At 63.9% G+C, this 24161-nt stretch overlaps 2 protein-coding genes across 2 annotated transcripts in view; one reads left to right on the plus strand and one right to left on the minus strand.

Moving 5' to 3' along the window:
• BOP1 (BOP1 ribosomal biogenesis factor) overlaps window positions 1–23692 on the plus strand; it is a 45822-nt gene extending 22130 nt beyond the window's left edge. Inside the window, exons 4-16 of the mRNA XM_080610941.1 lie at window positions 16164–16318; window positions 16498–16615; window positions 16708–16809; window positions 17101–17313; window positions 17716–17877; window positions 18758–18838; window positions 18924–18993; window positions 21009–21141; window positions 21638–21818; window positions 21902–22190; window positions 22349–22433; window positions 23200–23307; window positions 23520–23692. Coding sequence (XP_080467067.1) covers window positions 16164–16318; window positions 16498–16615; window positions 16708–16809; window positions 17101–17313; window positions 17716–17877; window positions 18758–18838; window positions 18924–18993; window positions 21009–21141; window positions 21638–21818; window positions 21902–22190; window positions 22349–22433; window positions 23200–23307; window positions 23520–23673 — 1851 coding nt within the window. The 3' untranslated portion in view covers window positions 23674–23692. The remainder of the gene's footprint in view (window positions 1–16163; window positions 16319–16497; window positions 16616–16707; window positions 16810–17100; window positions 17314–17715; window positions 17878–18757; window positions 18839–18923; window positions 18994–21008; window positions 21142–21637; window positions 21819–21901; window positions 22191–22348; window positions 22434–23199; window positions 23308–23519) is intronic.
• SCX (scleraxis bHLH transcription factor) lies at window positions 3568–10924 on the minus strand (the record flags this gene model as incomplete). The annotated part of the gene is made up of 2 exons (XM_080610781.1): window positions 3568–3606; window positions 10409–10924. The coding sequence occupies 2 exons, from the start codon at window positions 10922–10924 to the stop codon at window positions 3568–3570; spliced, it is 555 nt and encodes a 184-aa protein (XP_080466907.1).
• Window positions 23693–24161: the final 469 nt, after the last annotated feature.

Raw genomic sequence — 24161 nt, forward strand, 5'->3', positions numbered from 1 at the left:
TGGCAGGGGTTGAAGGGAGAAGCTGTGGCTGCCCCATCCCTGGCAGTGCTCAAGGCCAGGTTGGACACAGGGGCTTGGAGCACCCTGCTCCAGTGGAAGGGGTCCCTGCCCGGGGCAGGGGCTGGAGCTGGAGGAGCTTTCAGGTCCCTCCCAACCCAACCCATTCCATGGTTCCACACTGCAGAGCAGAGCTGCGGTGCTGGGAGCAGGCAGTGAAGGACTCACAGGACCCTTCCCAAGCTTTGCTGCCGGTCCCTTGGGATGTGGTTGCTGATGGAGCTCAGCCTGTGGCCGTGGGCAGATGTGCAGGAGCTGCCTGCGACTTCCCAGGGCACGTACATGGTGGAGAACCGCTCTGCTCCCAGGCAGACTCTGTCACACAGCACAGAGCGATTCCCATTGGAATTGCTCCATTTTAGTGCATGGCTGAGCATCCCCCGGCACCAGCCAGGGCCCACAGCAGCTTCCCGAGCTGGGGATGCTTTTGTGCTGCTCCTGGCAGCTGCACCGCAGGGGGAAAGCTGCATCTCCCGCAGCTCTACCTGGGCAGCGCTTCCCTTCCCGGCCTCTTTGGAGTTCTTCCCTGCTCCACGCTCATGGAGCAGCATCTGCGTGGTGGCAGCGCCAGCGGTGATGAGCTGGGAGAGGAATGTGTGGCTGGAGCGGATCCCGGCGGGATGCGGTGGCAGCATCAGAGCCGCTGCTGCCGAGGTATGTGCGGTGTGAGCCAGGCACCGCTGCTGCTCAGACCCAGCCGGGGCCTCCTGCACCTCGTGGTGCCCAGAGCAGGAGGGACCCTGCGGGTGCCCAATGCAGGAGGGACCCTGTGGGTGCCCAATGCAGGAGGGACCCTGTGGGTGCTCAGTGCAGGAGGGACCCTGTGGGTGCTCAATGCAGGAGGGACCCTGCGGGTGCTCAATGCAGAAGGGACCCTGCGGGTGCCCGATGCAGGAGGGACCCTGTGGGTGCCCAATGCAGGAGGGACCCTGTGGGTGCCCAATGCAGGAGGGACCCTGTGGGTGCTCAGTGCAGGAGGGACCCTGCTGGTGCCCAATGCAGGAGGGACCCTGTGGGTGCCCAATGCAGGAGGGACCCTGCGGGTGCTCAATGCAGAAGGGACCCTGCGGGTGCTCAATGCAGGAGGGACCCTGGGGGTGCTCGGTGCAGAAGGGACCCTGCGGGTGCTCAATGCAGGAGGGACCCTGGGGGTGCTCGGTGCAGGAGGGACCCTGCGGGTGCTCAGTGCAGGAGGGACCCTGCGGGTGCTCAATGCAGGAGGGACCCTGTGGGTGCTCAATGCAGAAGGGACCCTGCGGGTGCTCAATGCAGGAGGGACCCTGCGGGTGCTCAATGCAGGAGGGACCCTGCGGGTGCTCAATGCAGGAGGGAGCCTGCGGGTGCTCAGTGCAGGAGGGACCCTGCGGGTGCTCAATGCAGGAGGGACCCTGCGGGTGCTCAATGCAGGAGGGAGCCTGCGGGTGCTCAATGCAGGAGGGACCCTGGGGGTGCTCGGTGCAGGAGGGACCCTGCGGGTGCTCAGTGCAGGAGGGACCCTGCGGGTGCTCAATGCAGGAGGGAGCCTGCGGGTGCTCAATGCAGAAGGGACCCTGCGGGTGCTCAATGCAGGAGGGACCCTGCGGGTGCTCAATGCAGGAGGGACCCTGCGGGTGCTCAATGCAGGAGGGACCCTGCGGGTGCTCAGTGCAGGAGGGACCCTGCGGGTGCTCAGTGCAGGAGGGACCCTGCGGGTGCTCAATGCAGGAGGGAGCCTGCGGGTGCTCAATGCAGGAGGGAGCCTGTGGGTGCCCAGCCCCATCCTGCCTGACCAGGTTGGGTTTTGAGCCCCGAGCCCCTGTCCCTGTTTGACCACACGTGGCCTCATCTGCAGGGCTCTGAGCACCCCCCTCAGCCCCAGGATTCCTCCCGGTTCAGTGCGGCCGCATCCATCCCTGCCTGCCTGTGCCTCCGAGTGCTGCCGGGGCAGGAGCTGCTCCAGAGCTCCTCCAGCTTCGGAACCACCGAGAGAGAAATTCCAACGGGAGAAATCCCCATCCCGCTAAAGGGGAGATTCCAAATGCTCGGTGGAAGCCCAGCTCCCGCAGGGGAAGCACCAGCACTCGGGATCCTCGGGGCCCTGGAGCCCGGCAGTGAGGAGTAAACAGCCTCTTCCCACTCCGTTAACGTTGGGAGCGAGGCTGAGCCTGCATCCGAGAGCGGTGCGGGGCAGTGGGGACCCTGTTCCGAAGGATCCAGGGAGACCTGGGATCAGCTCCAGAGCCTAAAGGGGCTGCAGAGAACCCGGAGAGGGGCTTGGGACAAGGGCCTGTAGGGACAGGGCAAGGGGAATGGCTTGAACCTGCCAGAGGGGAGACTGAGATGAGCTCTTAGGCAGAAGCTCTTCCCTGTGAGGGTGCTGAGGCGCTGGCCCAGGGTGCCCAGAGAAGCTGTGGCCTTGATGGGCCAGGGAGCATCCTCCTGCTCAGCACAGGAGCTGAGACACGATGGGAGGCAAGGAGGTGCCAGGCAGTGTCCTGAGCCCTGCACCTTGTCACGGGGTCATGAGCATGGAATGGGGTGGGTTGAAGGGACCTTAAAGCTCCTCCAGCTCCAACCCCTGCCCCGGGCAGGGACCCCTTCCACTGGAGCAGGGTGCTCCAAGCCCCTGTGTCCAACCTGGCCTTGAACACTGCCAGGGATGGGGCAGCCACAGCTCCTCTGCAGCCGATGGGGATGCCCCAGGGATCTGGGGATGCCGCGGGCGAGCGGAGCTCTGTGTGTGGTGATTTATGCCCAGGAAGCCCCGCTCAGCTGCAGCATCTGGTTTGCAGCAGGGGCCCGATCCTGCTCCTCCAGCTTGGTTCTGTGGCACGGGGCGGACGGGGCTCGCCCCAGGCCACCCTGATGAGGGTCCCCCCTGTAACCCTGGAGTGTGGGGGGGCAGAGGAGCTGCTCCATCCCTGGGTGACCAAACCGGGGTGGGTTCTGTGGGGGGCCAGGGCGCTAAGGAAGGAATCCCCTGCCATGGGTCTGAACCATATTCCCTTTAATGATGCACATTGCTCAGGCTCTGTCATCGCCTCAATGACGTGAGACCCCAGCCTGCATTGACTGAGCTGCGCAGCGGCAGCAGCCCAGGACTCAGGTCAGGGCATTGAGTGGCTCCAAGCTGGGAAGGGACAGGGGGAGCAGAGTCCTTCTCCATCCGTGCTTCCCCCTGTGCTGCTCAGCTCCGACCTGGGTGGATGGGACATGTCCGAGCTCCGGCTCTGCCCCGGGAGCTGCTCTGGCATCCGCAGAGACCAAGGCAGGAAGGAGCATCCCTGGAGCCGGTCTCCTGTCCCTTTGGCTCACCAGGCATCACGGGGCCGCAGAGTCCTGCCGTGTCCGTGCCCATATCCGTGTCCATGTCCATGTCCCATTGCAGTCACCCCTGGAGCCGGGCAGGGCAGGGTCCCGCTGCAGCTCTGCCAGCAGCAGGGTGAAGGCAGCAGTGTCCATGGCTGTGGGTTTTGGGTGTGTGGCTTCTCCATCCTTCCCCCTCCTGCTCCTCCTGCTCCATCCCATGATCTAGCTCCGAATCGCCGTCTTCCTGTCTCGGTCTTTGCTCTGCAGACAAGGGGAGAAGGACAAGTTAGAGCAGACCTGGAGCTCGGAGGCTTCCCAGCGCCTGGGCTCCAGCCTCACACTCCCCACTCGGGTGCTTGGCAGAGCCGGGAGCCGTGGGGCAGCTTTTCCTCATCAGCCTTTGGTGTCTCCCCAGATCCCCCTCCCACAGCCCCAGTTCCTGAGGCCGGGGCCTTGGTGCTGAGGCCTTGAAAACTCCAATCATGGAGTCATGGAATGGGTTGGGATGAAGGGACCTTGAAGCTGCTCCAGCTGCAGCCCCTGCCCCGGGCAGGGACCCCTTCCACTGGAGCAGGGTGCTCCAAGCCCCTGTGTCCAACCTGGCCTTGAGCACTGCAGGGATGGGGCAGCCTCATCACTGATACCAGCACCACCAGCACCACCGCTGCCACCACCAGCAGCACCACCAGCATCACTAATGCCAGCATCACAGCACCATCACTAATGTCACCATCACAGCACCACCAGCACCACAGCCTGATGTGTGCAGGCAGAACCTGGTGCTTCCCATCTCCCCTTTGATGGGGTTTGTGCTCATCTGGGGTCTGACCAGGTTGGCTGCACCCGGGAGCCAAGTGTTAGACTGGCAGAGGGGGACTCAGATGGGACACTGGGAAGCTCTTCCCTGTGCGGGTGCTGAGGCGCTGGCGCAGGGTGCCCGGAGGAGCCGTGGCTGCCCCATCCCTGGCAGGGGCTGGCACTGGAGGAGCGCTCAGCTCCCTCCCCACCCATCCCATGATCCGGTGCCTCTGACGTGTCCCCTCTCCTGGCCTGGCCGCTGCCAGCGTGGCCCTGGCACATCCCCGTGCGCTCCGGCCGCACGTGCGGCTCCGGCGCTGCCTCCTCCTTTGTTCCCGGGGTGGGGATGGGGGGGGAAGGGGAGCTCGGAGCAGAAATGGGAAAATCCAATTTCCCAGATGTTTGGGCCCCAGGAGCTCGGCGCTGTCTGGAGAGGAAATGGGGATTCGGAAAATCCCGCCTCATATTTTTCCCCTATCACCTTGCCTTTCCGCTGCCATTAAGTGCAGCAGCAACAGTAAATTACAGCCCCGTGCAGCTGCCCCATCCCCACTGCCCAGAGCTGGGGGGGGGAGGGCATCGCTGGGGCACCGAGCTCCCGGCTCTGCCCTGCGCCGCGGCCAGGAGGGGTTCAGGAGCCCTCTGCTCCCCGGCACCGGCCCCACAGCCCCGGCACACCCGGGCTCTGGTTGTGGCTCTTTTGGCACCGGAACTGCAGGTGGGCGCAGGTTCGGGGGGGGGTCAGTGCTGGCGACTGCGCTGCTGGTGCTGAGGGATGCAGTGAGGGATGCGGTGCTGAGGGATGCAGTGAGGGATGCGGTGCTGAGGGATGCGGTGCGGAGGGATGCGGTGCTGAGGGATGCGGTGCTGAGGGATGCGGTGCTGAGGGATGCAGTGCTGAGGGATGCAGTGAGGGATGCAGTGAGGGATGCGGTGCTGAGGGATGCAGTGAGGGATGCGGTGCTGAGGGATGCAGTGCTGAGGGATGCGGTGCTGAGGGATGCAGTGAGGGATGCGGTGCTGAGGGATGCAGTGAGGGATGCGGTTCAGAGGGATGCAGTGAGGGATGCGGTGCTGAGGGATGCAGTGCTGAGGGATGCGGTGCTGAGGGATGCAGTGAGGGATGCGGTGCTGAGGGATGCAGTGAGGGATGCGGTGCTGAGGGATGCAGTGCTGAGGGATGCGGTGCTGAGGGATGCGGTGCTGAGGGATGCAGTGCTGAGGGATGCGGTGCTGAGGGATGCAGTGAGGGATGCGGTGCTGAGGGATGCAGTGAGGGATGCGGTGCTGAGGGATGCAGTGAGGGATGCAATGAGGGATGCGGTGCTGAGGGATGCAGTGAGGGATGCGGTGCTGAGGGATGCAATGAGGGATGCGGTGCTGAGGGATGCGGTGCTGAGGGATGCGGTGCTGAGGGATGCAGTGCTGAGGGATGCAGTGAGGGATGCAGTGCTGAGGGATGCGGTGCTGAGGGATGCAGTGAGGGATGCGGTGCTGAGGGATGCAGTGAGGGATGCGGTGCTGAGGGATGCAGTGAGGGATGCGGTGCTGAGCGATGCAGTGAGGGATGCGGTGCTGAGGGATGCAGTGAGGGATGCGGTGCTGAGGGATGCGGTGCTGAGGGATGCAGTGAGGGATGCGGTGCTGAGGGATGCAGTGAGGGATGCGGTGCTGAGCGATGCAGTGAGGGATGCGGTGCTGAGGGATGCAGTGAGGGATGCAGTGCTGAGGGATGCGGTGCTGAGGGATGCAGTGAGGGATGCGGTGCTGAGCGATGCAGTGAGGGATGCGGTGCTGAGGGATGCAGTGCCTGCATCGCAGCACTCGGTGCCACAGGGGAGCTGCTGCCAGAGATTTACAGGGTGCAGGCACAGCTGGTTCTGCCCAAAGCCACCATCCTGCTCCTTCCTCCTCTCCTTATGCCGTTGATCCTTCTCTTCTTTCCTCCTCTCCTCCTCCTGTCCTTCCTCCTCTCCTTTTCCTTCTCTTTACCTCCTCCTCCTCTAACTCCTCTCTTCCTCCTCTCCTTCCTCCTCCTCTCCTCCTCCCAGCCGCTCTTACCCCCGATGCAGCTGCAATTCCTCACTCTGTGTAGAACCACAAGGTTGATTCCTGCTTTCTGGCATGTCCTTGCCCCTTCCCGTGCCCTGTCTTCATCGCTCCTCTCATTGCTCTGCTCCATCCCTGCTGCTAATGCCTCTGCTCCTGTTCCATGGGAGCTGGTTTGGGAGATGCTCTGGAAGAGGTGGATGCCCCACACTTGCCCCATGGGCCCCCAGCCAGGGCAGGCATCATGTGGGACTGGGGGGGTGCACACAACCACCCTCCTCCTGCAGCCCCTTCCCTACACATGCCCATTCCCTTCCACGAGCGTGAATCCTCTGGGATGGACGGCACCTGGTGCAGGGTTGGATGCTCAGCCCCTGCTATGGCTTGGGACGGGACGTGGCACCCGCTGGCATCCCTGTTCCTGCCGCAGGGATGCGGGCTCTGGGCAGCCTTTGTCCCACCACAGCCTGAAGCAGGGGGGTCCCAGCCATGGGCACCTTGTGGCACCTTTTAGCTCCCGGTGCTCTCGATGCCCCCTCCCCACTTTGCTTTCCATGCGGATGCGCGCTCCCAAAGGCAGAGAGCACCCAAGGCTGGGCACTTCCCAGGCACTGTCCCTGGTGCGCACCCCAGCCCCAAATGGATGGATCCCAGCCTCTGCCCCAGGCACTGGGGATGAGCACTTGTGAGGGTGCTGGGCATGCAGAGGATGCTGCGAGGTTCCTCAGCTCCAGAATGGTTTCAGCCTTGCTTGGATTCGGGCTTTCAGGGTTTAAACAAGCCCAAATCCATCCCGACCCGTGGCCATTCCCAGCAGCTTTCCCAGCCCCACCAGCACCAGCCACAAAGGAGAGCCTGGAGCGGCACAAACCCTTCATGGGCTGGAAATGGGGTGTCCGGGTGCCCCGCTGCTGGGAATGTCATGAGCCTGCTCCTTTGGAATGCTGGGACCATCCCGTCCATCCCATCCCCGCACTGTCCGGCAGCACGAGTGTGATGGTGCTACCAGCACAGCTCCCACCTCCCTGCTGCTCCTGTCCTGCCTAGGGCATGGTCCAAGGCCACCTCCCCAACAGCTTGGGTTGGACCTGGGGGATCTGGCCCCAGCCCTTTAGCACCAGCTCAGCCTTTCCCAGCGGCAGCCTCCATGAGTCACGTTAAAGCCGGATCTTTCCAGGGGGATGGGGTTGGGATCAGCCCTATACGGGAACGTCCCTGGGACGATGCCGGGGGGCGAGGCTGAGTCATGCCCCATAAATCTGGGCAAGCGCCGGTGCCCGCTGGGCGCTGCTTCCCGCTTGGAATCACGGGGCAGGAGGCATCGTGCACCCGGCACCGATGGGACTGGGGCAGAATCACGTCCTGTGAAGCCACATGGGTTAAAATGACAGCATGGAGCCATGGAATGGGTCGGGATGAAGGGAGCTTAAAGCTCCTCCAGCTCCAACCCCTGCTGTGGGCAGGGACCCCTTCCACTGGAGCAGGGTGCTCCAAGCCCCTGTGTCCAACCTGGCCTTGAGCACTGCCAGGGATGGGGCAGCCACAGCTTCTCCCTTCAACCCCTGCCAGTGTCCCAGCACCCTCATGGGGAAGCACTTCCCAAGATCCCATCAACTCTTCCCGTTCCTCCTCCTCCCATCCCTGCCTCCCTTGTCCCAAGCCCCTCTCCAGGTTCCCTGCAGCCCCTTTAGGCCCTGGAGCTGCTCTCAGGTCTCCCCTTCAGGAGCCTTCTCTCCTCCAGGCTGAACCCGCCTGCTCTCAGCCTGCCCAAGGTGTGTGTCTGGGGCACCAGGAGCAGCTCTGCCTCCTTCCCATGGTCAGCTCATTGGGAACGGGCTCTCCAGGCAGCTCCAGAGCTCACAGAGCCAAGGGCTGGGAATGGCACCGGGGCAGGGCAGTGGCCGGGTGGCGTTCAAGGTCCCTTCTGGGCGCCGTGGAGCTGCTCCAGCTGCGGTGTGTTTGCAGCTCCGGAGATTGCTTCCGTCTCCTGGGAAAAGGGGTTGGTTTCGTTCCTGCAGTACAACAGAGACCTGCCCAGTTCTGTCCGGCCCGAGAATCTCCAGCATGGAGCGAGCGGTGCTGGGGAGTGGTGGAAAAGTGGCGATGGGAAGTGATGGGATTGATGGAAAAGTGGCGATGGGAAGTGATGGGATTGATGGAAAAGTGGCGATGGGAAGTGATGGGATTGATGGAAAAGTGGCGATGGGAAGTGATGGGAATGATGGAAAAGTGGTGATGGGAAGTGATGGGATTGATGGAAAAGTGGCGATGAGAAGTGATGGGAGTTGGTGCAGAAAAGGCACTGGGAGTTGATTGCAATGAGTGAACAAGTGGCAATGGGAAATGGTAGCAATAGATGGAAAAGCAGCAATGGGAATTCATTGGAATTGGAGCAGAAGAGAGGACAGGATTTGATCGGAATTGGTTCTAAAGCAGCAGTGGGAGTTTATCGGTATTGATGGAAAAGTGGTGGGAATTGATGGGAATTGGTGCAGAAATAGCAATGGGGATTGATGGAAGTCTATGGAAAAGTGGCAATGGAATCAGTGGGAATTGCTGGAAAAGTGGCAATGGGGACTTACTGGAATCGGTGCAGAAGTGGTGACAAAACTTGATGGGAATTGATGGGAAAGCAGCAACAGGAACTGATGGAAAAGCAGCGATGGGGATTGATGGGATTGGGGCAAAAAGGGGGAATGTTTGATCTTCGAGGCTGCTACAGGAGGTTTCCAAGCAGGCTGCAGACGGGGAAGGGGAGGAATTCTCCACTTCAGCCCCGCAGGAGCTTCCCCACCTGCAGCCTCTGTGTCTGAACCGGGATAACAGCATCAGGAGCAGCTTCCCGGTGCCCGAGGGCGCTTTGCATCCCTCCCCAGGGGAGGAGCCTGACGGGGCTCTTGGTCACCACTGCCCAAGGGGAAGGAGTTTGGTGACCTCAAGCTTAGCAAATCCCAGCGGATGCAGATTCCCAAGTGCTGCTCCCAGCTCCTCCAGTGAGCTGGGAAGGGACGTGCCAGGGGGTTAACGGGGTTAACCCCAGCAAGGGCTGGGGCTCCACAGAGCCCTGCAATGGGGCTGGCAGCCCCGGAGCCTCGGTCAGGCTCCCATTGGAAGCAGATGCTGCCCATGGAGACGGCTCCATCTCCTCCTCCATGGCAGTGCTTGCCCACCCCAGCATGGCCATGGGCCTGTTGGCTGGTGCTGGGTGGGCACAGAGGTGGTGCAGAGCCGGGAGTGGGGCGCACTGGGTGAACTGGGCTGGACATTGCAGCTCCTGTTGGTCCCAGTGGTGCCCTTGGCCAGCTCTGCACCCAAGTCCCTCTGACCTCTCTGATGCCTGCCCTCTGCCCGCCGGAGCCGCAGCCTCTTCCCAAACTCCTGCTTTCCCTTTGCCTCTTGTTTTCCAGCTCCTGAAATCCATCCCTTACCCTCGGAGTGTCTCCCCTTCTCCCATCCTTTGCCTTTTGCTGAACACAGGTGGGATTTGGAGCAAGGACTGGGTGGCAAATATGGATGTGGTGAAGGAAGCACCGTATTTTCCATGCCTCTTTAAGGCTCACTGATGGGATCCGGTGTGTGTTCCCAATGGGAGTCATCCCACCTCGGCTCACACCATCCCAATGACCACGGACCCATCGCCATCCCCATCACCCAGTGCTCCCTATCCCCTCCTCACATCACCCCAATGACCGCAGACTAGTCCCCATCACGCAGCGCTCGCTGTCCCGTCCTCACATCACCCCAATGACCGCAGACCCGTCCCCATCACGCAGCGCTCGCTGTCCCGTCCTCACATCACCCCAATGACCGCAGACCCGTCCCCATCACGCAGCGCTCGCTGTCCCCTCCTCACATCACCCCAATGACCGCAGACCCGTCCCCATCACGCAGCGCTCGCTGTCCCCTCCTCACAGCACCCCAATGACCACAGACCCGTCCCCATCACGCAGCGCTCGCTGTCCCCTCCTCACAGCACCCCAATGACCGCAGACCCGTCCCCATCACGCAGCGCTCGCTGTCCCGTCCTCACATCACCCCAATGACCGCAGACCCGTCCCCATCACGCAGCGCTCGCTGTCCCCTCCTCACATCACCCCAATGACCGCGGAGCCATCCCCATCACGCAGCGCTCGCTGTCCCCTCCTCACATCACCCCAATGACCGCGGAGCCATCCCCATCACGCAGCGCTCGCTGTCCCGGTGCCCCGGCTCTCACCAGCTTCCTCTGGTTGCTGAGGCAGAAAGTGCAGATCTGCTTGGGCTGGGAGGCGTCGGGGTCCCTCGCCGCGGGGCTGCCGGCGCCGTGGTGGTAGAAGGCGGGCGAGGTGAGGCAGGGCTGCCCGTCGCCGCCCGCCTCGCCCAGCAGGAGCACGTTGCCCAGGTGCGAGATGTAGCTGGAGGCCAGGCGCAGGGTCTCGATCTTGGAGAGCTTCCTGTCGGCGGGCTCGGTGGGGATGAGGGTGCGCAGCGCCGTGAAGGCCGTGTTCACGCTGTTGGTGCGGTCCCGCTCCCGCGCGTTCGCCGTGTGGCGCTGCCGCGGCTCCCGGTGCAGCCGCCCCGGCTTCTTGCCGTGCCGGCGCTTGGCGGCGTTGAGGCCGTAGCCGTCGGCGCCCAGGCGGTAGGGCTTCTCCTCCGAGCCCGAGCTCTCGCTGCCGTTCTCCTCGTCCTCCGACAGCATGATCTCGGGGTACAGGAACCGGCCGGGCGCCGAGCGCAGCATCGCAAAGGACATGGTGCGGGACCGGGCAGCGCCGCGCCGCGCCTCAGCTCCAGGCGCTCATGCTGCTGCCCCGGGGATGCTCCGGGGATGGAGGTGCCGCTGCCCCCGGGGGTCCCCGCTCTCCGGCTGCCGCCGGGTCTCTGTGCGCAGAAAGGGTTAAGGGCTGCTCGCAGGCTCCTTCCTCTCCCCACACGTGTGCATCTTAAGACGCGGAGTGTGGCAGGAGCTGGGTTTTATAGCACAGCAATGGTCAGCCAGGCCCCTCCTCCGGCTGCTCCAGAGCTCTGGAAGTGGGAGCCCGCAGGCTCACGCCTACCTGAGCTCACCCTCCGGCCCCGGAGGGGATTTAACCCTTCCGGGCTCAGCCAAGGGGGGGTCCGAGGGGCTGCAGCCAGCGCGGTGAGGATGAGGAGGACTGCACCCACCAGCCATGGGCCTCAGCACGCAGCGGGCACACGTCAGCGCGGGCAGCATCCACATCCATCACCTGCATGGGCACGGTGTGATGGGGAGCAGTGCGGCCATGGAGGCTCCCAGAGGACCCCACACGGTGGGGTTGGAGGAAGGATCCCCCAGCCCTGTGTTGCAGCTCGTGCCTGGGGCAGGGATGGGGACAGGGCTGCGTCACCCCCAGGCTGGGGCTGGGGACACAGGCTCCTACTCAGGATTGGTGCCTAGCAAAGAGAGCCCCTGAGAGCTCCCTCCCCTCCCCGCAGCAAGACCAAATCCATCCTCCTCCTCCTGCTGCTGCTGCTGCTAATGGGGCAGAGAGGGAGCATTAACCCTTGAGGAGCTGCCCGGCCACACGCCTCCACCACAGCTCTGGCCTGGAGCATGCTCTGATTCCCTCCCTGAGAGCAGGAGAAGGATTTGTGCCAGCTCCAGAGGTGTGTGGGGGTTCAGAGACCGCTCCTGCCCCTGTAACTGCCCCAGAACTCATCCCCGTAACCCATCCTAACGACCCATCCCAGAACCCATCCCCGTAACCCATCCTAACGACCCATCCCAGAACCCATCCCCGTAACCCATCCTAATGACCCATCCCAGAACCCATCCCCATAACCCATCCTAACGACCCATCCCAGAACCTGTCCCTGTAACCCATCCTAACGACCCATCCCAGAACCCATCCCCATAACCCATCCTAACGACCCATCCCAGAACCCATCCCCATAACCCATCCTAACGACCCATCCCAGAACCCATCCCCGTAACCCATCCTAACGACCCATCCCAGAACCCATCCCCGTAACCCATCCTAATGACCCATCCCAGAACCCATCCCCATAACCCATCCTAACGACCCATCCCAGAACCTGTCCCTGTAACCCATCCTAACGACCCATCCCAGAACCCATCCCCATAACCCATCCTAACGACCCATCCCAGAACCCATCCCCATAACCCATCCTAACGACCCATCCCAGAACCCATCCCCCTAACCCATCCTAATGACCCATCCCAGAACCCATCCCCATAACCCATCCTAACGACCCATCCCAGAACCCATCCCCCTAACCCATCCTAATGACCCATCCCAGAACCCATCCCCCTAACCCATCCTAATGACCCATCCCAGAACCCATCCCCATAACCCATCCTAACGACCCATCCCAGAACCCATCCCCATAACCCATCCTAATGACCCATCCCAGAACCCATCCCCATAACCCATCCTAACGACCCATCCCAGAACCCATCCCCATAACCCATCCTAACAACCCATCCCAGAACCCATCCCCCTAACCCATCCTAATGACCCATCCCAGAACCCATCCCCGTAACCCATCCTAATGACCCATCCCAGAACCCATCCCCATAACCCATCCTAACGACCCATCCCAGAACCTGTCCCTGTAACCCATCCTAATGACCCATCCCAGAACCCATCCCCATAACCCATCCTAATGACCCATCCCAGAACCCATCCCCGTAACCCATCCTAACGACCCATCCCAGAACCCATCCCCATAACCCATCCTAATGACCCATCCCAGAACCCATCCCCGTAACCCATCCTAACGACCCATCCCAGAACCCATCCCCCTAACCCATCCTAATGACCCATCCCAGAACCCATCCCCATAACCCATCCTAATGACCCATCCCAGAACCCATCCCCGTAACCCATCCTAACGACCCATCCCAGAACCCATCCCCATAACCCATCCTAACGACCCATCCCAGAACCCATCCCCATAACCCATCCTAACGACCCATCCCAGAACCCATCCCCCTAACCCATCCTAATGACCCATCCCAGAACCCATCCCCATAACCCATCCTAACGACCCATCCCAGAACCCATCCCCATAACCCATCCTAATGACCCATCCCAGAACCCATCCCCATAACCCATCCTAACGACCCATCCCAGAACCCATCCCCATCCCCGCACCAGCTCTGCCCAGCCCGGGGAGCCCAGCCTTGCTGCAGGGTTGACTTCACCACCTGCCCCAGCTCCTGGGGCTCGTGGCTTGGTGGCAGCCCCAGGGGTGCCTGATTCCATGGGCCTGGAGCCATGGAGGTGCTGCAGGGCTGCTCAGAACCCTGGCTCAGCAGGCACAGAGGTTTGCACCTGGTGAAGGCCACCGGCCTCCTCCTCTGGACCCCCACAGCATCCCAGGTGTGTCCCTAAGGTGTGGGGCCGGGAACCTGTGGATCCCTGAGCACCAGAGCAGGCTCCGGCTCCATGGGGCAGGAGCTGTGACAATGGGAGCGTGCTCGGTGCCTTTGTGTGAGGGGAGCAGCAGAGCTCGGTCCTGCTCCATCCCCTCCGCAGCCTGAGCCCGCTGTGTGTGGGGTGCACAAGCCCCGCTGTGGCCTGCCTGGAAACCGGGATTGCCGCTTGCTGGGAAGCCTCAGGTCCCCCCCGCATCCCTCGGGAACGGGGGCTGCTGTGACTCGGAGCCAGCTCTGCCCCTCTGCAACGCGCGGCTCAGCAGCAGCTCCCGGAGCCCTCGGTCACCTCCGGCGCGGTGCCGGCACTCCCGGGGTGTGCTTTGGAAGCCGGGCTCCTGAAGGCATCTGCTTTCGTTTAAGCCCCTCTAATGAGCGCGCCTTTCTCTAGCACCTTCCATCCAAGCGCGGTCCCTGGGCGCCTTCCCTGCGCTGCCCTCGGGCCGGGATGCAGGGGTCCTGTGTGCAGGTGATGCTGGGGACAGAGCCCCAGACGTGGCCCTGCCTCAGGCTTAGCAAGCAGAGACGTTCGGTGCTGGCGATGGCGGCGTCCCAGCCCTTGGCTCTGCTGGCTTCCCGCATTGCTCCCATGATGTCCTGCTTTGGGCAGCTCAGCGGAGCCTTCTCCTAGGGAGAAGCCTGGAATTCCCTGCTCGATCCCCCCCTGCCCTGCCATGCTCCATGCACGGAGGTACTGAGCTTCCATGGTCCCTTTCCCCTCTACCTCTTCCCACCTTCAGGACCTGCCCTTCCCAGCTTCCCTGCGGAGCCTGGGGCGGACAATGGGACCCCGGGCTCTGCGGAGGGGGTTTCCCGGTGCTCCCATGGGAAGCGTGGCCGGGATGCGGGGTGCCGGGATCCCGTCGGGCTGAGCCTGCCCCGGCCCCTTCCTCCTCTCCACGTGGACCGGATATTTTCAAGAGCAGGCTCTTTCCTCCGGGGCTCTCCGGCTGCCAGGAATGCGCGGCCAGGAATGCCCAGGGCCCATCCAAGAACAACTTCCAGACGGGAGGGAGGCTGAGTGACGGCAGCGCCGCGCTCCCGGCCCGACGTGTTAATGGCACCCGAGTGGAGGTGGAGGGGACTGGGGCTACCGGGCTGCTGCAGACCATGGGGGAGCTCAGCCTGGGGGGGATTTGCTCCTTCTTTGCGCTGTGGGGCTGGGTGGGGGGGACGTGGATCCCACTGTGGGGAATAGCCCCTGGCACGTGCATCCTAATGGGAAGCTGTCAGAGCTGGTGATGACCAGCACTGCCATCGGGGCTTTGGGCTTTGCTCCCTGCCCCAGCAGCCAGAGCTGGGCACCCACAGAGTCCTGAGTGGTCACTGGGGTCTCTGTGCATGGAGCCCATCCTGGCCTGGGGCACCTCCAGCTCCAGGGCGTGGGGGGCCCCATCCCAGCTCCCGCATGGGCAGCAGGGACCCCCGGGGCTGGGTTCCAGGATCCCTGCAGGGATCCTGGCTCTGCTCCTGCAGGGATTCCTGCTCCCGGTGGAGCCGAGCCGGCCTTCGGGAAGCGGCGCCCGGTCCGGGCTCAGGGAGCTGAAGCTGCAGCTCCGGCTGCTCTGCTGCCCCGTCCCATGTCCCCACGTCCTCACCCCGGGTCCGTGCCTGCGGGGTCCTGCCCCTGCCCCGCTTTTCCCATTGGCAGCCAAGGGATGAGGCTTCCAGGGCCCGTCTGTCCTCATGAGCCTCTGCTGGCGTCCGCAGAGGGCAGTGACCAGAGGAGCCCAGCCTGCAGGTGATGGGGCTCTGCTGGCTCAGCCCTGGGTGGTCCCGGCAGCCCTGAGGGTCTCATCCGTGCCTCCGGCTAAGTGCAGCTTCCCGGGACCAGCCCGGCCCTTGTGATGCCGAGGGGAGAATTCCTGCCCGGATCCCCGTGGGGTGCTCACATCCTGCGCTGACAGCCTGGGGGGTGATGGATGGATCCAGTGGGGCCCCCCCGGCTCGGCCTTCCCAGGGCTCCTGCTGCTTTTCCGTGTTGTTTGCAGAGTGTTTATGGGGACCAGATGGAGCCGGGGGGGTGACCCCTGACTGTGGGGTGTGTGGGGCACAGGTCGCTTCACACCTCCATCCCATGGGATGCAACTGGGGATGGGGTCTCTGCTTCCCGAGGGCAGTGGGGAGAGCTGCAGGGGTGAGGTGCAGGGGGGCAGGACCCCACCATCAGGTCCCATCTGCCCTCATGGCTCAAAGCCATGGAGCTGTGGGACCCATGGCCATGTGTGGTGCCCAAAGCCATGGAGCTGTGGGACCCATGGCCATGTGTGGTACCCAAAGCCATGGAGCTGTGGGACCCGTGGCCATGTGTGGTACCCAGAGCCATGGAGCTGTGGGACCTGTGTCCATGTGCAGAGCCCCATCCTGGTGCTCCCACCTCCAGCCCTATGGGTGCCAGGGCAGGCAGGGGGCTTGGGACATCCTCACTGCCTGCAGATGGGCAATGAGGAGGCAGCAGGGTGGACATCACCTTCCCCAGCTCCTTTTTACCCCGCCGGGACCCAGGGGTGCATCTGCTTGCAGTGGTGTCCCCAACCCTCCCTTCACACCCTTTCCCTCTGCTTCCCTCCAGGACATCCGCAACACGGTGGGCAACATCCCCATGGAGTGGTACCAGGACTTCCCACACATCGGCTACGACCTGGAGGGCAAGAAGATCTACAAACCCATCCGGAACAAGGACGAGCTGGACATGTTCTTGGAGAAGATGGAGAACCCCGACTACTGGTGAGCACATTGGGAATGGCAGCGGCGGTGTCCACACCAGGGCTTGAAACACCCCAGCCCCTCAGAGCCATGGGCTGGAGACCTCCAGGTCTCCTGGTGCAGCTCAGTGGGAGTGGGGCTTGCAGCATGCTGGGGCTGCTGCAGCCCGGCCCCAAGGCAGCTCGCGCGGTGCCCTGCAGGAGGACGGTGCAGGACAAGAAGACGGGTGCAGACATAAAGCTGACAGACGAGCAGATTGACCTGGTGCAGCGGCTCCAGAAAGGGCACTTTGGGGATGTCCACTTCAACCCCTACGAGGTAGGGCCATGGCGCTGCTCCTGCCCCAGGCACGGGGCTGGCCCAGGCTGGGCAGGAGCCGCAGCAGCACCGTGGGTCTGCGTCCTCCCCAGCCCGCCGTTGACTTCTTCACGCACGAGGTGATGATCCACCCGGTCACCAACCGCCCCGCGGACAAGAGGAGCTTCATCCCCTCCCTCATCGAGAAGGAGAAGGTGAGGGGAGCACGAAGCCCAGCTCTGCTGCCACCGGAGCCCCTGCTCGGACACAGCTCAGGGCTGACGGGGCCGCTCTCCTCCTCTCCTCCTGGCCCTGCCGTGATTCTCCCACCCCTGTGACTGCTCCATGTCCGTGTCCTCCGCTCCTGCACAGCCCCACCAGGATCCCAGGGCTGCGGACCCGTGCCCAGAAGCCTCCGTTTCCCCCCTCGCATCCCACACCTCCTCCTCCTCCCCAAGGCTGTGGGCTCCCATGGCTCCTGGGGTTGATGTCTTCCTGCCCCACAGGTCTCCAAGCTAGTCCATGCCATCAAGATGGGCTGGATCAAGCCTCGCAAGCCCAAGGATGACTCGCCGACGTACTACGACCTCTGGGCTCACGAGGATCCCAACTCCATCCTGGGCCGCCACAAGATGCACGTCCCAGCCCCCAAGATGAAGCTGCCTGGGCATGAGGAGTCCTACAACCCCCCTCCCGAGTACCTGCTCAGCGAGGAGGAGGTGAGAAGGCACCAGGAGCCATGGGGGAAGCACTGGGAACACGGGAGCGTGGTGATGTTGGGATGCAGGGGGGGCTGCGCTTTGGAAGAGCACTGTAGAGACCGGATCCTGCGGAGACGCGTTGAGACCTCGCAAGGGAAATGAAAGCAAAGGTTCCTCAGCCTTGATTCAGATGAGAAGTGGGGGCACCTCCCGGGGAGCAACAGCAGGGAACGGTGTCCATGGTGAAGGGCCTGAGGCTTTGGGATCCGTCCTGGGTCCAGAGGGAGGCAGCGCATCCCGGTCAGGCTGAGGTTTGGTGGGGGGCAGATGGGGTCAGCGCCGTCCGCAGCTCCAGGGGTGGTACCAGGGCAGCCCCAGGGGTGCTGCCGGCCCCACTGACCGGGTCCCTCGTCCCCACAGCGGCTGGCGTGGGAGCAGCAGGAGCCGGCGGAGCGGAGGCTGAGCTTCGTGCCGCAGCAGCACCGCAGCCTGCGGGCAGTGCCCGCCTTCCCCCGCTTCATCCACGAGCGCTTCGAGCGCTGCCTCGACCTCTACCTCTGCCCGCGCCAGAGGAAGATGAGGGTGAGGGTCCTGGGGGGGCCCCGGCCTCTGCTCCAGCCTCTGTGGGCTCCAATGGCACCCGGGACCCAGCCGCTGCTCCTGGTGCCCGTCACCTGCCCCAGCACCACTGCTCCTGGTGCCCATCACCTGCCCCAGCACCCAACCCCTGCTCCTGGTGCCCATCACCTGCACCCAACCCCTGCTCCTGGTGCCCATCACCTGCCCCAGCACCCAACCCCTGCTCCTGGTGCCCATCACCTGCCCCAGCACCCAATCCCTGCTCCTGGTGCCCATCACCTGCACCCAACCCCTGCTCCTGGTGCCCATCACCTGCCCCAGCACCCAACCCCTGCTCCTGGTGCCCATCACCTGCACCCAACCCCTGCTCCTGGTGCCCATCACCTGCCCCCAGCACCCAACCCCTGCTCCTGGTGCCCATCACCTGCACCCAGCACCACTGCTCCTGGTGCCTGTCACCTGCACCCAGCACCACTGCTCCTGGTGCCCATCACCTGCACCCAGCACCACTGCTCCTGGTGCCTATCACCTGCACCCAGCACCACTGCTCCTGGTGCCCATCACCTGCACCCAGCACCACTGCTCCTGGTGCCCATCACCTGCCCCAGCACCACTGCTCCTGGTGCCCATCACCTGCACCCAGCACCACTGCTCCTGGTGCCCATCACCTGCCCCAGCACCACTGCTCCTGGTGCCCATCACCTGCCCTCAGCACCGGTCACTGCACAGCTCCTGAGCTGGGATGAGGGATGTGCCCACACTTCCTAATCCCACTCTGTTCCAAGCCCTGAGCTTGGGCTCTCCAGCCAGAGCCTGCCCGTGGCGCACAGGGCACCAGCACCGGGATGCTGAGGTGCAGCCTGGGTGCATCTCACACTCACAGGTCAACGTGGATCCAGAGGATCTCATCCCCAAGCTGCCAAAACCACGGGACCTGCAGCCCTTCCCGACCACCCAGGCCCTGGTAAGTGGATGCATGGAGCTGGGTCTCAGTGTGGGTGCCCATGGGCTATGTGGGGCCCTCACCCACATCTTGTCTCCATCCCCAGATCTACCGGGGGCACACGAGCCTGGTGCGGTGCCTCAGCATCAGTCCCAGCGGGCAGTGGCTGGTGTCAGGTAAGGATTTGATTCCCAGATTGGGACATTCCAGATGTGCCGGGTGCCACCAGCCTGGTCCCAGTGCTGGAACTGGTCCCAGTGTCACCCCATAGCAACAGGTCAAGAGAGGGGATTCTCCCTCTCTGCTGTGGGAAGGGGAGACCTGAGAGCAGCTCCAGTGCCTAAAGGGGCTGCAGGGAACCTGGAGAGGGGCTTGGGACAAGGGAGGCAGAGATGGGAGGAGGAGGAACGGGAAGAGTTGATGGGATCTTGGGAAGTTCTTCCCCATGAGGGTGCTGGGACCCTGGCAGGGGTTGAAGGGAGAAGCTGTGGCTGCCCCATCCCTGCAGTGCTCAAGGCCAGGTTGGACACAGGGGCTTGGAGCGCCCTGCTCCAGTGGAAGGGTCCCCGGGTCCTTCCTGCGCCTGCCGCAGCCTCCGGGGGTTCGTGCTCAGCCCCGGAGCGAGGAGGAGGCGGAGGAGGGGGAGGAGGGAGCCGGAGCCGGAGGTGGGGCCCGGGTGTCCCTTGGGAAGCCCGCGGGGCTCCGGTTTTTTTTCCAGCGCTGCCCGGCTCTCGCCCAGCGCCGAATTCCTGGCGCGGGGCTGGGAACGCGGCTGAGCTCAGGCGTTAAAAATAACCCGGGCGCTGCTGCGGTCCGGCCGCGGGGGGAGCCAGGGCCGGGAGCTCCGGATCCAGCTCCAGGCGGGGCCGCGGAGCCGGCACGGGAGCCGCAGGGACCGCGGGTAGGACCCGGGATGGAGCCGCAGGATGGGGCCTGCTCCCCGGCAGAAGGCCCCCCCCCGGGTCACATCGTGCCTGGGGTGAAGGAGCTGCCCGGGAACTGCAGCGTTCCAGTGGGGCTGGGAGCTGTGGGGCACGGAGCTGCTCTTCCTCGTGCCCTGGAGTTCCGTGCTCATGGAGTCATGGAATGGGTTGGGATGAAGGGAGCTTAGAGCTGCTCCAGCTCCAACCCTGCCCCGGGCAGGGACCCCTTCCACTGGAGCAGGGTGCTCCAAGCCCCTGTGTCCAGCCTGGCCTTGAGCACTGCAGGGATGGGGCAGCCACAGCTTCTCCCTTCAACCCCTTCAGTGTCCCAGCACCCTCATGGGGAAGAACTTTCCAAGATCCCATCAACTCTTCTCTCTTCCCGTTGGAGCCGTTCCTCCTCCTCCCATCCCTGCCTCCCTTGTCCCTAAGCCCCTCTCCCGGTTCCCTGCAGCCCCTTTAGGCTCTGGAGCTGCTCTCAGGTCTCCCCTTCCCGCAGCAGAGGGGCAGGATCCCCTCCCTGCGCTGCTGCTCCCGCTCTGGGCTGCACTCAGCACACGGGGGGGTTCTGGGCCGGGTCCTGGGGAGCCTCTCCTCACCCAGCACCCAATCCCTGTCTCCCCCATCACCACATCCCTGTCTCCCCCATCACCACATCCCTGTCTCCCCCATCACCACATCCCTGTCTCCCCCATCACCACATCCCTGTCTCCCCCATCACCACATCCCTGCCACCCCCATCACCACATCCCTGTCTCCCCCATCACCACATCCCTGCCACCCCCATCACCACATCCCTGTCGCCCCCATCACCACATCCCTGTCGCCCCCATCACCACATCCCTGTCTCCCCCATCACCACATCCCTGTCTCCCCCATCACCACATCCCTGTCTCCCCCATCACCACATCCCTGTCGCCCCCATCACCACATCCCTGTCTCCCCCATCACCACATCCCTGTCTCCCCCATCACCACATCCCTGTCTCCCCCATCACCACATCCCTGTCGCCCCCATCACCACATCCCTGTCGCCCCCATCACTGCATCCCTGTCACCCCCATCACTACATCCCTGTCTCCCCCATCACCGCATCCCTGTCGCCCCCATCACTACATCCCTGTCACCCCCATCACCACATCCCTGTCTCCCCCATCACCGCATCCCTGTCGCCCCCATCACTACATCCCTGTTGCCCCCATCACCACATCCCTGTCTCCCCCATCACTGCATCCCTGCCTGTCCCTGCCTCACCCTCTTGCCCCGCAGGCTCTGATGATGGCTCCGTGCGGTTCTGGGAGGTGAGCACCGCTCGCTGCATGAGGACCCTGCCCGTCGGGGGGGTGGTGAAGAGCCTCGCCTGGAACCCCAACCCCTCCATCTGCCTGGTGGCCATCTGCGTGTGAGTGCCCGGCACCCACAGCCCCCAGAGCTGGGGCTGCTGATGGGGTCCCTCTGCCAGAGCCTGTCCAAGGGGCACCTCCAGGCCGGTGACACCCCACAGCATCAATGATGGCCACTGCAGTGTGGCAAAGCCACCTCTGCTCTCTGTGACCCTGCCTTGGTGGCCTCATTCTCCTGTGGATGAGGAGTCAGGGCCAATCTGTGTAGAGGTGGCACCTGGTGACATGGGTTAGGGGTGGCCTTGGCAGTGCTGGGGAGCGGTTGGGTTTGATGATCTCAAAGGTCTTTTCCAACCTCACTGATTCCATGACCCAGGCGGTCCCCACCATCCTCCATCTTCAGTCCCCCATGGGGTGCTTGGGCTATGACAGAGCTCCCCATGTTTTCCTGTGGAAGGACCTGACCCCTTGCAGAGCCCCACTTATCCCTCCCCATGGCCCTGGGTTTCATCTCCTCGGCAGTGCCCTCACCCGCATCCTCACCCTGCCCCACAGGGAGCAGTCGGTGCTGCTGGTGAACCCCTGCCTTGGGGACAAGCTGCTCTACGGGGCCACCGACCAGCTCCTCGAGTCCTACGTGCCACCAGAGGAGGAGCGGGTCCAGCCCGTCCAGTGGGTGACGGCCACGGCGGAGGAGCACAGCAGAGGCATCCGCCTGCTTGTCCAGCACAGCAAGGTGGGGACGGGGACCCGGCGGGCGCTGCTGCCCAGGTTGCCGTGGGGCAGCCCCACTGATGGCTCTGCCCTGTGGTCCCTCAGGCGGTGAAGCAGGTCACCTGGCACGGCAAAGGGGATTACTTCGCCAGCGTCGTGTCCGACAACAGCAACCTGCAGGTGCTGATCCACCAGAGCAGCAAGCGCTGGAGCCAGAACCCCTTCCGCCGGAGCAAGGGGCTGGTGCAGTGCGTCCTCTTCCACCCCATCCGGCCCTACTTCTTCGTGGCCACGCAGCGCTACGTCCGCGTCTACAACCTGCTCAAGCAGGAGCTCACCAAGAAGCTGATGAGCAACTGCAAGTGGGTGTCCAGCATGGCCGTCCACCCTGGAGGTAGGGGCCTGGGTGCTCCCCAGGGAGCTGCCGGGGCCTGGAGGCCTGTGTGGGGCATCTGCCTCAGCCTGGAGTGCAGGCAGGGCTCTGGGTGCTGTCAGGACAATGGGGGGGGGGGGTGCTGGTAACCCCCAGTAACCCTCAGTTCCCTCTTGCAGGTGACAACATCATCTGTGGGAGCTACGACAGCAAACTGGCCTGGTTCGACCTGGACCTCTCCACCAGACCCTACCAGCTGCTGAGGTGAGCCCATGGCCATGGCAACCTCTGCCTGCTCCCCGTTAACCTCCCTGGACACCCTGAGGCCTCTTCCTGGTGCTCTTCCCTCTCCTGGGGGCTGGAAGCAGGATGGAGCCCATGGGGGCTGTGCCAGGATCCCTGCCCCACATGGTGGTGCCTCGTGTGCTGGGCTGGGGACAGGGACCAGAGCTCAGGGGGCTCGGAGCTGCCCACAGCAGGTCCCAGCCTGTCCCAGTTGCTCTCTTCCCCCCGTACCTACGCTCAGGCTGGGCTGCAGCCCAGAGCGGGAGCAGCGGCTCGGGGGGGGAATCCTGCCCCTCTGCTGCGGGAAGGGGAGACCTGAGAGCAGCTCCAGAGCCTAAAGGGGCTGCAGGGAACCTGGAGAGGGGCTTGGGACAAGGGAGGCAGGGATGGGAGGAGGAGGAACGGCTCCAACTGGGAGAGGGAAGAGTTGATGGGATCTTGGGAAGTTCTTCCCCATGAGGGTGCTGGGACACCGAAGGGGTTGAAGAGAGAAGCTGTGGCTGCCCCATCCCTGGCAGTGCTCAAGGCCAGGTTGGACACAGGGGCTTGGAGCGCCCTGCTCCAGTGAAGGGGTCCCTGCCCGTGGTTGCAGCTGGAGGAGCTTTAAGGTCCCTTCCAACCCAACCCATTCCATGCTTCAGAGCAGAGCTGGGGTCCATGGACCTGGCTGTGCACAGACCCAGGCACTCAGGGCAGTGCCTCCGTCCCCTGCCATTGTCTTTGTCCTTGTCCCCTGTCCCTGCAGGCACCACAAGCGAGCCCTGCGGAGCGTGGCCTTCCACAAGCGGTACCCGCTCTTCGCCTCCGCCTCGGACGACGGCACCGTCATCGTTTGCCATGGGATGGTCTACAAGTACGTGTAGGGCTGGGGTCGGGGGGTGCCTCAGGGGGGTTGGAAGGGGGGAGATGAACCCCAAACCGTGCAGCCGAGGCCCTCAGCGCTGTGGGTCAGGGGTGGCCTTGGCAGTGCTGGGGTAAGGGCTGGGCTCGATGTCCCTAAAGGGCTTTTCCGCCCCGGCTGCTCCGTTGTGCTCCATCCCTGAGCTCGCTCCTCCTCCTCCCCAGCGACCTCCTGCAGAACCCGCTGCTGGTGCCCGTCAAGGTGCTCAAGGGCCACGCGCTGACGCTGGACCTGGGTGTCCTGGACGTGCTCTTCCACCCCACGCAGCCCTGGGTCTTCTCCTCCGGCGCCGACGGCACCGTCCGGCTCTACACGTAGCGGCTGCCCAGCCCCAGCTCATCCCAGCCCGGCTCCAGCATCCTGGAAGTGCCGGGAACGTCAGCCCCGCTCCCGCGCCTTCCCCATTAAACTCCTTTGGATACATCCCTGTGCTGCTTCATCCCGTGCTGCTGGGCTGGGGCAGGGACACATGGAGCCCCCCCAGCCCCTCTCAGCGCTGGTGCCTCTGGTTGTGCCGCTGCCGTTCCCGGTGGCACTGAGCAGGTGATGGGGTGGAAGATGGGGAGAACCCCCCATAGTTCCTAGGGTCACCCCAGCAGTCCCCATGGTCCCAGAGGAGGACCCCCATGTGCTGCCCTGCGGTCCAGCAGCCCCCATGAGCTCACCCCATTGGCAGTGCCAGGGCCAAGAGCTCTTGGGCCACCTCCTGCCACCAAGCCCCGAGCGGCCTCGGCCCCCCCCAGCAGCTCCTCTGCTCTGGTTCGTTCACTCTGGGCCCTACTGATGCAGGAGCACGCCTGACGCAG

This window comes from Psittacula echo (genome assembly GCF_963264785.1).
Source record: "Psittacula echo genome assembly, chromosome: 2".
In the NCBI taxonomy this organism is placed as follows: domain Eukaryota; kingdom Metazoa; phylum Chordata; class Aves; order Psittaciformes; family Psittacidae; genus Psittacula; species Psittacula echo.